This window comes from Emericellopsis cladophorae, assembly GCF_022114955.1.
Source record: "Emericellopsis cladophorae strain MUM 19.33 chromosome Unknown NODE_6_length_900724_cov_123_231613, whole genome shotgun sequence".
NCBI lineage: Eukaryota > Fungi > Ascomycota > Sordariomycetes > Hypocreales > Bionectriaceae > Emericellopsis > Emericellopsis cladophorae.
The window spans coordinates 775,530-789,600 of NW_026250931.1; the positions used below are offsets into that span (position 1 = coordinate 775,530).

The window sequence follows — 14,071 nt, forward strand, 5'->3', positions numbered from 1 at the left end:
CTTCTTCGAATCTGCTGAATTGGGACCGGGGACCCTGAGCTGGGGCCGCTTTGAGCATGTGGGGTCCAAGGCAGCCTCATCATTGGCTGATCAGCTGGTAGTGCGTGGAAGCTTTCCTCTCCTCGGTCATCGCTCCATGTCTGCTTTCTCGTCTCGCTGGCTTGGCCATCCATTGTCAGCTGCTCGCCGCTGTTGTCTGGTCTACTTGTACCTGCGACTTGTCCAGCGTTGTCATTTCGTGTCTGCCAACATTCTTTCGCAAAACGTGCTCCTCTGCCCTCTCCTCTGCCCGTGTGCATTCGTGGGACCCGACTCTCGTTGCATATCTCGTCATGCTCACAGACCTATAGTAGCTGCGCTCCTAGTCCGACTTCCCCTGACCTAGGCGCACCATGTCTGTAAGTCAGAGGCAACACCAGGTCCACGGCCTGCACTCCTCAACCTGCTAATGAGACTCACCTCCCCCAGACCAAGGCAGCCAACTACCTCCATCAGCTCGATCGCGCCCGCTGCGATGGCAATTGGTCTGCGGTCCCCGAGCTCGTGCGCAAAGTCCGCAAGCATGCACCTGAACGAGCTTGTGCGCCACCTTCCCTCTCGACGTCACATCACAACCACTGACCCAACCCCTTGCAGGCCTCGCACTGACTGCGGAAACCGAATGCTCCATAGCAAACGCGACCCTCCCCTCATCGCAGCCCAACCGACCCTCGACCGACGAACCGGCTTCCACCCAAGCGACCTCGGCACACGCCGACTACTCAAACAGACTACCAGCACTCCTCGATTCCATCGAAAAGGAGACACACTATGTCGAGGATAGGTTTCAGGCCCGCGTCTGTGTGGGGTGGCTTCACTGGACTGTGGCGGAATACACGCAGGCCGCGAGCCAGCTGCCCAAGGGTCTAAACCAAGCAGACTCGCAGCTGGACGGGGCCGAATCGCTCACGGAGTGGACGGCGGTGTGCGCACTCAAGTCGGCCTTCCTCAGAGCCGACTGCCTGAATCGGGACTACTCTAGGCACGAGGCCCTTGATGCTTTCAAGTCGGGCTTGCCGGCACTCGCTAAAGCCTGGTCAGGACAAGGGGCTGGGCAGCAGCTGAAGGAATGGTCCGAGATGTACTTGACCGAGTACTGCATGCTATCGAGCGAGGCTCTAAATGAAGGTGACGTGTCTCTAGAGGATCACAACGCGCTCGCATGCTACAGATCTTGGGCCAGATACTGGGAGGTTCATTCGGCGGCGGCGGGCTACGCGTCCAAGGGATCCACGCCCCGTCGTCGTGTGTGGAAGGAATACTACGTCGCCCTCTCTCGAATCATTGAGCAGGACCTACCTTTCCCTACCGGATACCTCAGCAAGATTACCAACGAAATGTCGGCGCGCACGCAGTTGCGAGACGAACTCAAAACGACTGAGGCGGCATACCAGAATCTTCTCTTCTCGGAGATGAGCTTCCCTCGCGCTGACGAAGAGCGAGCCGAAGTGGAAGAACTCGTCACGTTGGCAGTCAAAAATTGGTCCATCCTCTGCGGTAGGGGCTGGCGCGAGAGCGATCTCGGACCAGGTGGCCGCATCAGTGCAAGCCATCGAGTGCTTGATCTTCTCTACAAAGCCGCCACCAAGACGTTCCAGTCAACGTCCGTGTTGCGAAGCCTCTTCCTCGTCCACATGGCCGTTGGGGAGTTCGACCTCGCATTCAAGGCATTCGACTCATATCTCGGCATCGTGAAAAAGGTCAAGGCGAGGGTCGAAAAGACGGGCCAGTACGAGCCGAGCTTAGACACAGATGGCGTTGTGCTCCAGACCATGGCCCAAGCTGTCATTACGCTCTGTCAGTACGGTGGTGCCCAGTCGGCAGAAAAGGCACGTCATCTGGCATCGGAGCTGGAGGATCTCCTGGCCACGCTGCCTCAGCTCAAATCTGCAGAGAACGGTGACGGCACGGCATCCGGCGGCCCCCAGCATGGAGACAAGGCCGGACTGCTTCATCCACCTGTGGCGCCGCATATTGTCGCATTGTCGTGGCAGGCCATCGGCTTATCTCACGCAAACTGGTCGAGAATCACCAGGGAGGCTGCGTCGCGCACCGAAATACAGGGCCGAGCCATTCGCTGCTTGCGTAGATCTTTAGCTGCAGAATACGGCAGGTCAAAGGACATTAGGAGCTACTTTAGCCTCGGCCTTCTCCTGGCGGAGAGACGAGAAATTACAGCAGCCATCGAGGTGGTGAAGACGGCCCTGGTGTCGAGCAAAGGCAAGGAAGGACAACATCATCTCCATTACGGACAATACTGGCAGGAAAGGTCGCTGATTCCCATGTGGCATCTTCTCTCGCTGTTACTGAGCGCGAGGCAAGATTTCGCAATGGCTTCGAGAGCATGTGAGGGGGCACTGGAGCAATTCAAGGACCCCGCGGTGCTGTTTGGCAAAGAAACATCTAGTTTCAGGAGCGAGCACCTAAACGACGTCGAAGGGAAGGTCCCGACCCACGATTCACCCAAAGGGCTCGTGGATGAAATGGACGATATGGAAAAGGAGGCCATATTGGAGGTGAAGATGACCCAGCTTTCTCTCGTAGAGCTGCTGGAGGGACCGGATGTCGCAGTCAACGCCAGTTCGGAGCTGCTGGTGCTTTTCGCAAGACTCTTTGGCAGCTTTGCCACTCCAGCGCAAACTCTCAAGCCTCCCAAGCCCGCCGAACCACCGAAAACGTCAGGTACCCTTCGCAGTATAAAGGGCAGCATCTTTGGTGGGCGTGACCGCTCACGGCCACCTACCAGGCAGACGAGTGGTGCGACCACTCTTGCGAACCCGACGGCACCTCCTACGGTTAGCGAGGAGCCATCGGAGTCTACAGCTTCAGACGCGAGGCCTCCGACCGCCAAGACCGTCAACAGCGCCATGCCATCGATACAGGTGACTGGTGATGGTGAGGGGAAGCCCACGCGCAGCGAGAGCACAACCCGAGCCCGCAGGAGTGACTCACGCACGCGAAACAGCTTGAGGAAGAAAGAAAGAAGCGTCAGCCGCCGCAGGAGGTCAAGTGCCACTGCGCCCTCGCAGCCCGAGCTTGTCGATGGGGAGCCATTCTTCACCCCAGCCGCCGGGGCCGAGAGAGACCAGTCTGATTTCTTCACAAACGCCGGCAAGCGGCAGCCTTCCTCCATGTCATCATTCTCCCGCGGCCCGACTCTGCCTACGCTGAATTCGTACTTGTCAACAGTGTCGAAAACATCTGACCGCGGCGAACTCGTTGCCGACGACACACATCCGCCCACAGATATTCTACCACTGGTGCAGCTATCGAAAGACAAGGCGAGGTTCCGCAGAACAAGCATACTGATCAGGGTTTGGCTGATGATTGCGGGTTTCTACCGCCGGGCCGATCTGTACGACCAATGCAAAGCAGCCGTGGCTGAGGCACAGAAACTCGTGCAGGGACTAGAAGCCGATGCGCGACAGGAACCATCAGCTTCTCCCGTCCAAGGTGAGGGCTGGGCTGAGAGGAAGAGCGTCGAGGACTTGAGAGGTGACGTATATTCCGAGGTAAGTGGGCATCCATGCTTTCTATCAACCACCAGGCAAGACTTACTCACCCTTGTTTAGCTCGGACACCTTGCCTTCGCAGAAGGCGACCCCTACCAAGCCCGCAGCGAGTTCGAGACGGCGTTGATGCATGCCCCAGACCACCCCTCCGCGATCGTCGGGCTGTCCGACATCCTCCTCGACGTCTACGCCGAAGTCCTACGACCCACGCCACCTACCCCAGCGCCAGCTGCGGCGGACTCGACGGCCATGTGCTCCCACAAGGCTGCCGAGGACACGCCCAAGACACTACCTACCCACCCCCTCGGGCTCCGCTCCACCCCGATACCACACACGCAACCGCAAGTGACGTCCCAGACCTCCGTCAGCGACGACCTGCCCGCGCCTTACAAGGCCACCTGCCTCCCGCTGTCTGATCGTCTGGCCGCGCGGGACCGCGCCTACACCCTCCTCTCCGGCCTCACGCGACTCGGCACGGGGTGGAACTGCTCGGACGCCTGGTTCTCTCTCGCCAGGGCGTACGAGGAGAGCGGTCAGGAGGAAAAGGCCAAGGAGGTGCTCTGGTGGTGTGTCGAGCTCGAAGAAGGACGAGGCGTGCGCGAGTGGGACTGCCTCGGCGGGGGCGGCTATGTTCTGTGAGGGAAAGGTCCGTCGAGGTAATTAATAAACGCAGCACACGCAGCTGGGCATCGAGGATTCCCCGTTACTTATAGACATCATGCTAAATATACGCTTCACAGGTGGCTTGACTTGCATATGCGTGCGGGGAGTTGTGTGTGCGTGTGTGTGTGTGTGTTAAACTACTAATCCAACAAGTGTAGAAGCGTTGGGTTCTTTATTGGATTTTTGCTGCTCTATGGGAATCAAATCCATCATCAATCAACCTCCCCGTTCCAAATCGCTGCCGATTTCCTGCTCAACTCCAAGAACGATGAATATGTATGATAAGCGCTTTTTTTCTTTTGTGCAAAGGGAACCGATGTATATCCCAAGGCGAGAACCCTCGGGTTACGAAAGCCTCCTTTCCACCCCCTCTCTGGTCGCCGTCTTCCCATGTCGTCAAACAGTGTCATAACAGTTAACCCCCTCTTTCCCGTCCTACTGTTGCCAGCTCTTGAGAAGTTCAAGGAGATAGTTGGAGAACCCCTTCTTATCCGTGTTGGTGGTCAGGGCGCGTAGGAAATCATCGCCGTTGACGCCGATGCTCGGGAAGAGCTCGTTCTGCAGCTGCTGGATAAAGACATCCCCCGTCTTGGTGTAGATCATCTGCTCGAGGCCGGCAATTTCGACGACGAGCTGCTTCGACTGCGCATCGCGAGTCTTGAGGTTCGGGTTCCGGAGAACCTCCCAGCAGATGGCGTGGAAACGGCTGATCATAAAGTGGTCAAATCCGGGAATCGCAGGCGTGGGGGGACCTATTGGCGCGGTCGGGTTCTGGGCAATCGTCGCCACGTCTGGGCCGCCCCATATGGCGGAGATGCGGGTCATGACTGTAAAGGCGAGACGGCTGGGGCCGAGATGGGCTTCGAGGTCGCGGGCAATGTCGACGATGGTCGCGACAACCTTTTCAAATGAGCCTTGGTTGGCTTCACTGATGAGAACGCCATCGAGGTTGTTGTTGAGAATAATTTGAATGAAGGAAAGGTACTCCCTCCTGAGCTCGCCCTGCTGGACCTCGTCGTCGGTGCCAACAGGGGGTTCGGACAGGCCCGTAAAGATCCTTTCTAGAAGTGGCGTCAGAAGCATGTTGAGCACGTCGAAGATCTCCGACTTGAAGCCAAAGACGATTTGGTCCAGCAGCCGGAGAAACATGGCAATCTCATCCTTGGACGAATTCTGCGACAGGAGACCTTCGATCCACTGTGGTAGTTGAGGAAGCACCGCTGAGCCGAGGACACCCAAAAGTCGTGAGAAGGCTGATCGACAGGCGAGTCTGATGTCTGACCAAGAACTTAGTTCTTTGAGCGCGTACAGAATAGCTTCGGCCGCGCGACTGAACTCTGCTGAAACGGCCTCGTCCGGACGAGCGTGCTGTTGGGAGGCAGTAGAACCAGGCGTCCAGTCCGAGAAGCCGTGCGCAAGGACGCCAAGAGCCATGATGATGTGGTGGATCTGGAGAGTCGCCTGTGCATCGCCTGCCTTTGCGCGGGGCAGGTGCGCCTCCATGTCGCTGAACAGGGGGTCTATCACCGATCGTGCGTACATGGCTTGCTTCTCGGCGGGCGTGCCAGACGTTGAGGCCATGCAGCCAATGGCCTCGAAAAGGTAGAGCTGGCTGGTGAAGAGTGCGTCCGCAGAATGATCAGACTCGTCCGAGGACATGTCGTCGTCGGCATCCTCGCCTGGGACCTCCGCCTTTATAGGCAGGAGGTCGCCGATGGACTGGATGACGGTCTCGGCGACGGTGCCGACCTGGGCACGGAGATGCTTGATGAAGCGGTGGAAGAGATACCACGACCGTGTCTTGATACGAACGTGATCGTGATGGACCAAGCGGACAAAGCTTTCTAGCACGGCAGGGATGTAGTCCTGGTGGTTTTCGAAGACGACACAGTAGCGCACGCAAATCTCCATGTACTGGAGCAAGATGGCAGGATGCTCCAAGTTTGCCACGCCTGTACCCGTGTTAGCCAGTGTTCTTGAGTTCGTAACCACAGTCAGAACCTACCTGATTCAACCATCTTCCTGATCATCACCACCAGGCGCTCCGAAGCCTCGCCTGAAGGCTGGTTCTTGGTGTGCAATCCGTGGTTCGGCAGCGCCAGCTCGCCAAAGACGTACATCTCGTAAAGAGCCAGGTCGAGGTCCCGCCAGTCCATCTGGGAGCCTTGCTGCTCCAGAGTCTGGAATGTCGATGACATGAGATTGCTGAGTGTCTCCATGTATAACGACTGATCTATAGCCGCAATGGTCTTCTGAAGGTTTTGCAGCTTGCGACGCAATTCCTGGAACTCGGCCTCGTCGGTCTGCTCGTCCTCGTTCCCCCAGTTTGCGTCTTCATCGTAGCGCATTTTCCGGATGATGGCGTCCAGGATTGGCGACAGCATTTGCGAGTATTCTTGAGGAAGCTGTCCAAGCTTGCGCAAGAAGGTCAGAAGATCGGTGAGCGCAGGAATCACGCTAGAGCATATCTCGTCGTAGTCGTCGGTGAAGAAGCGGAGTAGGAATGGCAAGAAGGCGTTCAGATGCTGGTTGGCAGCGTTCCTGGTCTCGCTGGTGATTGAGCTGTCTTCGAGGGCCCGGACGATATCTGCGATGACAACGTTCACCAGGCTAGCCACAGCTTCACCGAGGTCCGTGTCGTAGTTGGAAGTACCCTTGTACTCGCCCAGGGCCGGACTGGCGATAAGCTGACTGGCAATCTCCCGCAAGTTGAGGAAAGAAATCATTTCCACCTTGTCCTGTGGCCGCATCTTCTTCCCAACAATTTGGGTGAGGGTCTCAATGGCTGAGTCCCGAACCTTGTCCTCACCACTGCCTTGGGTCGGCCGACCAACAAGAGGGATCAGCAAGCTAAGCATATCTTGGCTGACAACCAGAGAAATATCCATCCAACTGACCCACTTGGCGATGACCTTTAGGACCAGTTCGACAACGGCATCGTTGTTGTTGTATTTGACAAGGAGCTGCTTCCAAGAGTCTGCTACTTTGTAGACATCCTGCGCGCGCAGCTGGTCCTTCAGTTCCGTATTGCGCTTGGCCTCGCCATTCTGCCGTGCCAAAAGCATGTCGGCAATCTCGTCGTGGATCGAGCTGAGGATGCGAAGGTAGAAAATGACGCCGTTCACATTGTCCTTGTTGCTAGGCAAGCCCGAGATGTTCAAGAAATCGTCAAGGAAGCTCTGCCAGCCATTTTGGTAGAGGAAGACAAAGAGATACGTCAGGGTCTGTGCCACCTTGTTTTGGAGCGACGGGGGGTCGGGTGCTCGCTGAGGCTCTGGGCCATATACTTGTTGCACGTAGTCCAGGAGCAGGTCCTTGAGGTATGTCAGACTTGCCTGGTCGAGGCTCTGTGTGTGGACCGCATAGTTGACGGCTTCGAGACAGAAAAGCCGTAACACATCGTCGCTCCCGGCGTTTCGCACGAAGAGGTTAATGCAGGTCTGCCAGGCAGAGGGGTCGGCTCGAAGCTGGTGCAGGTAGTCGTGGGCTTGTTGTTTCAGCGACTGGTCGGAGTAGGGATTGCCGAGGATCCCCACGGCGTTCTCGATCTTTGTGAAGAGCTTGTCAGCGATCCAGACTGCAGAGTCGGCCTTGATGGCAAGCAATGGCTTCGACTGTCGAGTGGCACAGCTTCAACATGGCGGGGCAGGCAGCCGGGGTTCGGGGTGCGGTTTGGATTGACTCACCTGAGCTTCCATGGTCGCGACGATGCCCTTTTTGACAAGAGGCCCGGCAGTTGGGACGGGAGTGATGGTGATCGCTACCTAATTGTCTGGCAGCCTATGTCCCGCAGCATCCGGCATTATCGTATCGACCGCGAGGTTTATTGAGAGGACATGCCGACTCACGAGGGCGAAGCGAGGGGCAGTCAAATTGAGCAGGCTGGTGAGCAGGGGTCTGGATGAAATACTGCAGCAGCAGATAAGGTGCAGCCGTTTCGGTAAGACGGTCCGTGGGTGGTCTGGGGAGACGTTCGATCGATAGCCTAAGGTACGTGTCGATATAAGTGTCGCCGGTGAAGCAAAACGGTTGGTGAGGTGCGTTCTTTCTCGTCTGGTGATGCTACCCAAATGTCGGTGCGTGCGTGCGCTACGTCGTGGTTTTGTCAGTGTGGGGTTCGCAGACTGATCACAGCAGACGGATGCTTGCACAATGCAGTGAAATTGGTGAAGGGCCCCAAGATGTGTGTGACTGGCCAAGACTGCAGCTTTGGTGGACCCACGGAATATTCTCGGCCTCGTCTTCACCTGTACATAACGTAGGCTGTCCTGTCCTTTAGCAGCCTGGCCCTAATAGCTCGTCACGACTTCACTCGTTGCCTGATGGATATGGATCTGGATCTGATTCTGACTACAAGACCTATCTGCGGCACAGTACGCATCCGCGAGGGGCCTAGGTCCCATGGCGAGACTTGGACAGCTCAAGGCATGGCTCGATGCTAGGGCTCTTTCCCCGTCGCTGCCAAGACCATGGCAGCCCATCATGCTACTACAAGCATCAAGACAGCAGTTTCATCATCAAGGCCGATATTGGAATGCGCTCTGGATCTGGCGGCAGCGGCAGCGCTTCCATGTCGCATGAGCATAGCAACGAGCTGCTGGAGTAAAGGCATGACTGAAGACCATATCACCAGTGGCATGGCCACGCGCTCATTATCGTTTCGACAGACGGAGAGAACAAGAAGCTCACCGTCGTAAGGAGGGGGATGGAAATGGCGCTACTCGTTGTCTCCTGAAGAAGGCGCGCGGGTCATTAAAGCAGTTGACCAGGGCCAAGTGACGAACAGCAGCGGGGTGCAAAATAATTTACCTAGTGGGAGGTAGTTAAGTTGATTGGAACAACAATCGACATGAGTTCTTCTTCCGAGGCATTCTTGCGGCAATCTTGCCTGTCAAGCTGGGTGCAAGTGGCCCTTTCGGACAATACTGGGGATGGTCAGCAACAAGTCAGCAAGTCAGTCATCGATCTCTTGATTCATGCAGTGACTGTGGTTGTGTAGAAGGGTATAGCTGCAACTCAGGCATGCCATCGACACATGTTTGTGATGATGACGCCCTGCGTACGAGGCGTGAGATTGTCTGGTCGGTTTCAAAATCAAAGTCATCCCGAGCAACGCGTCTTTATCACAGCACGCACTTGCAACCTCAGATCGACAGGCTGATGATTTCGTATATCCATAAGTACTGTGAAAGGGGGTATTAGTGAATGACGCGACTTGCGGCTGTGGCTCCTCTGATCATCACGCCGAGTTGCAGTTCTGGCCTGGTGCGACAAGCCGCGTAAGGATCTGCTGTTGGAAGCACCAGGGCAAGTGACTCGTGAGCGAGATTGCAGAAGCAGTGGACGTGGGGCGCGGCCAACAGATCGACAAGGCTCGTGTTCTGGTGACTGCCGGCGTTTTAAACAGGCCTGTTTCGTGTCAAGAGTGAACGAATGAAGGAAGAGTGGACGGCGGCCAGTGCAGGGCTCGGGTCGGATGGATGAGGCGATTACTAAGTAAGGTAAGTAATAATCGAGATGCAGATATCGCCTCGAGATTGGTTGACCGAACTTTAGTCAATGCGGCAAGTGCAACATGGAGTAATTAGAGCGCGCCTGCCGTTTCTGCTGGACTAGTCAGACGGTGTGCATTGCTGAAACGCGACTGTCCTCCATGTTTCCATTCGCTGGCAGAGCTACCAGTCAAGGCCCATCGAGTCCGTTTTTCTTCCTGTCTGTACTTCGTACCCGCCAAGCTGTCAATGCGACTTTCAAAACATCTCCAGTTTTCATCACGCTTGATCAAGTCGTCGGAGAAACACCATCGTGGCAACAAAAGCACTTGGCCTTGGGCGTTTCGTCCCGTCTCTACTCAGAGTCACCAACATACGAAAGTCACCAACATACGAATTGAGGGCTCGAGCTTCGTTGACAGTCATGCTTGAGCACTGGTGCATCGGACGGGAGCAAGATCCCGCTACGAAAGGTGCCTTGGCAATCTCGAGCCCTCTAATAGTCTCCCTGGGTATTTTGTCGGCCAGTGGAAACGCGGGGGCGGGTGACAGTTGCCTGTGTCGACACTTTGATTATTGGAGGCTATTTGAGTCCAGACTGCAAGCAATTTGCCGCCTTGCCGCCAGCAAAAGCCATCGGCAAGGTGGTTGCAATCCCGCTGGTTGCAAATCCGGCTGAGATCGCCTGCTCGTATGCCTCGTGCAGCACGGCCAGCTTCTGGAAGAGGAAAATGAAGATGCAACAGTTGGTTCTTCCTGTTGCTTGCGTGGCCGCTGGATGCAGAGGACGATTGGCGATTGTTCCTGCATTAGCGCGCTAGGCCTGGGCAAGGGGGTGCACAATTCACAAATGCTCTGTTCTATGCTGACCTACTTCTCAGCGACAGCCAGCACCACGGCTCACTGCCCTGGAGCACTTGAGACTGGTACGTACAAGTCACTTTAATCAGCCTCCCTTTCCAGGCGGTACATCAAGATCTGCCATGCACCAGCAGCTCATTGCTGGAAGCGCACTGGCACTAACAAGAGACACGGGTACGTAGCAGGAGGGGCTGGAGATGATGAGACATGTACGAGTGAAACTTCTCGGCCACTGCCGTGGACGACGGCTTCCCGCATACGTACGTACCTGCGAAGCATGGTTCAGTACAACAAGGCCGGCCAAGTTGCAGGCTGATCTCAACGTACACCGAGTCCGCGGGTCCTCATCGTCTCGGATTCAAAAGTCTATAATATATCGTCGTTCGCAAGAAGAGATCTCGGAGCGATCGCGGTGCCGGGCCGTTCACCGACTGTCTAATTACAATGGACAGTAGGGTCCAAGTTTACGAGGTGACTGTCATTTGCACAAAATGAAGAGTGGTCAATGCACTACAGACTGGTGGTGCTTTATTTTGTCTGTCCAGGGGGGCAAGTCGTGCATCGGTCAGTCCATGTCCTTTTCGATAAGCTGCCCTGATAGTGTCTCGCTTCTCAAGTTCTCACCCGCTCAGCCTCATGGTTATGGTAGATCAGACACTGCTGAGTCTCCTGGTTGTTGTTCGTGAGGCGAAAGAAAAGGTCCCGACTGGTTGAGCAGCGACAGGCGGTGACTGATGGATGGCCAGCAGCAGCGCAGCGTACTTGTACGTGTATTGATTAGGACCGATCGAGCCAGCAATACACAGTAGCCGCCGACAGAAGTGCAGCCGGCAGCCAATTGCACAGACAGCACAGCACGGGCAATTTGGATCCCTGCTGGTGGGGCATCTTCAGGGATCAGCAGGAGCAGCGTGCTTGGTCCACCCCAATTTGACTGGGGCAACTGGACCTCTCCACCGAGGCGCGTTCCCCTGGATTCATTTAGCGTTCATGGATGTCGAACGGCTTCTCAGCCTTCTGTGCAATTTCCCAGGCCCCATCGCCCACCCCCCTTGTCAAGAAAGAGGAGAGGCCTGGTAAAGGGGATGGATGGATGGACGCAGAGGTTCACTCGGTATTAAAGTGCTCATATCCTCCAGCCTGATTCGGGTCTCTTTCTCTTCTTTTCTCTTCAGCCACAACAGCCAACCACTTTAGCAACGCTCCAACTCTTTGACTTCGGTCGTCCATTCTTTCAAAACCACAAACAAGCTTAACGGCTCCCACATTCGTTCTTACAACACCCCAAACGTTCACCCGAACAAAACATCAAGATGCGTTTCACCGTCGCTGCTTCTCTCTTCGCCGTTGGCGTCGTGGCCTCCGAGACCCCCATCTCGACCGCGTACGCCACCAGCCTGGTCACCATCACCAGCTGCGGCCCTACCGTCACGGACTGCCCTGCTGAGTCGACCGTGGTCACCACCGCCACCGTGCCCATGACCACGTCGACCGTCTACACCACCAAGGTGCACACCGTCACCGACTGTGGCCCCGAGGTCCCTGACTGCCCTGCCCACAGCACCATCATCAGCACCGAGACCATCCCCGTCTCAACCACCGTCTGCCCCGTCGCCACTGAGACTCCTGAGCACCCCGAGACTCCTGAGCACCCCGAGACTCCTGAGCACCCCGAGACTCCTGAGCACCCCGAGGAGCCTGAGCACCCCGAGACTCCTGAGCACCCCGAGGAGCCTGAGCACCCCGAGGAGCCTGAGCACCCCGAGGTCCCTGAGCACCCTACCTGGACTCACCCCGCCAGCAACGCCACCTCCACCCACCCTGCTGAGCAGCCCACTGCTCCCGTTGAGGAGCCCACCGAGTGCGTGCCCAGCCACTCCACCACTGCCATCACCAAGAGCTACACCACCGTCCTCACCTCGGTCGAGTACTCCACCATTGAGATCCCCTGCGAGACTGAGGCTCCCACCACCATGCCCGCTGTCACCTACACCCAGCCCCCTGCTGGTGGCAACACCACCGTCCCTGAGGTCCCTGCCCCTGGTGCCGCTGGCAGCCTCGCTGGCTCTGCCTTCCTCGCCGGTGTCGCCGGTGTCGCCGCCTTTGTCCTTGCGTAAATTTTCACATTCGACTTGTCTATAGTTGAGGCCTGAGGGCTATGGCACATTTACGACTACGTTCTTGGAGTATCTACTTGGTATCGGGGAGACGACGCAGTTGCGGGCCGGAAACCCTTCTCGGGACTATGGCTAGTCTGTGCGGCGATTAATGTTTATACGTCGGTGGTGTATAGGCTAGGAAAGAGAGTAATCTTTGCGCGGAACTCGTCTCTTTTCGTTTCTAGGAAAATACTACAGGCATTTCTTAACGGCATCATCTCTTCACGCGCAGGATTATCTATTTTACACGTGTTCTCAAGTAATCTTTTAAATCACACCGGCAGGAGTCTGGGGCCGAGCTGTTGCTGACCTGAATTGACAACGATACTTCCTTTTTGACCTTGTTTCACCACCAGTGACACCAGTAAGCCAAGAAGACTTTTGAAGGTCAAGTAGGAAAACGTGGGGGAGGAGGGAGGTGGTGGGAGACGTCCAATCCCTCATCTCGTCCTTGTCTGCCCCTGGCTAATCCATCTTGGGACTGGCAATGCAGATTGGAGGCTGCGTGACCCTCCCCTGTCGCTCCTGGGAAATTACACTGCGTAGGGGCTGACTGTTGATTGGCGCGTCCTGTGCGTCCATCCCAGTGCCGCATTGCCGTTGAACTTTTTTGTCTGCTCTATTGCATAGTTATGCGAGCAGCGCGATATTGGTCCTGTGCATGTCCGTACGATGGAAGGATGGATGGAAATTGGGATTGGCCTAGCAACGTGACAGTGCGACGACGCGAGGCGCTTGCTAAATTGAGGTGACAGTCAGGGCGCGCGTCGATGAATCGCTGTCGCAATCGCTGGTGCTTTGTGCCTCTGTGAGACCGTCATAAGTACTGTTGTGATTTTGGACTCGAAAGGTAGTTGCTTGGCGTCGGCATGCCGACGACTGCCTTATATCCGCCGAGACATGACATTGGTGGGTGAGGGTTTTGGTGACACATGGCATCGGCATTCCAGCGCAAGGAATCCACACAGGCAACTAGCGGGTACGCCCTCGTGAGAAAGCTTGGTATGGCTCTTGGGGATGCGTGGCATGGCGGTGGGGTCTTGACTTCAATGACTTGAAGTCGGATGAATTGACTTGCACAGGTCAGAGGCTAAATCATGTTGGTGATAGCGATCTTCCGACTCGAACTTACGTTCATGATGTGAGCGCTGTGGCCAAACTACGCCAGCGTGATGAGTCCGGACTTCAAAATACGTCCAAAACGGAGAACAATGTTAAACCTTGACCGTAGACCAGTGAGTATTTCATATCTCGCAATTCAAGGCTGGAAAATAGCATGATGTCCCAACGTGCAATGTCGGTACAGGGTAATCTGGCTGTTGCACCACGAGCAGCCCGCGAAGCC

General features: G+C 56.1%; 3 protein-coding genes across 3 annotated transcripts; 2 read left to right on the forward strand and 1 right to left on the reverse strand.

The window, feature by feature from the left end:
• Positions 1 to 392: 392 nt before the first annotated feature.
• On the forward strand, positions 393 to 4,190 carry J7T54_001817 (putative cargo-transport protein-like protein; the record flags this gene model as incomplete). Its single annotated transcript, XM_051503855.1, has 4 exons — positions 393 to 398; positions 469 to 580; positions 637 to 3,551; positions 3,612 to 4,190. The coding sequence occupies 4 exons, from the start codon at positions 393 to 395 to the stop codon at positions 4,188 to 4,190; spliced, it is 3,612 nt and encodes a 1,203-aa protein (XP_051364797.1).
• Positions 4,191 to 4,649: 459 nt separating this feature from the next.
• On the reverse strand, positions 4,650 to 7,912 carry J7T54_001818 (exportin-T; the record flags this gene model as incomplete). Its single annotated transcript, XM_051503856.1, has 3 exons — positions 4,650 to 6,166; positions 6,220 to 7,828; positions 7,901 to 7,912. 3 exons carry the CDS (start codon positions 7,910 to 7,912, stop codon positions 4,650 to 4,652), a joined length of 3,138 nt encoding a protein of 1,045 aa, XP_051364798.1.
• Positions 7,913 to 11,880: 3,968 nt separating this feature from the next.
• J7T54_001819 (uncharacterized protein) lies at positions 11,881 to 12,684 on the forward strand (the record flags this gene model as incomplete). The annotated part of the gene is made up of 1 exon (XM_051503857.1): positions 11,881 to 12,684. The coding sequence occupies one exon, from the start codon at positions 11,881 to 11,883 to the stop codon at positions 12,682 to 12,684; it is 804 nt and encodes a 267-aa protein (XP_051364799.1).
• Between the last annotated feature and the right edge of the window lie 1,387 nt (positions 12,685 to 14,071).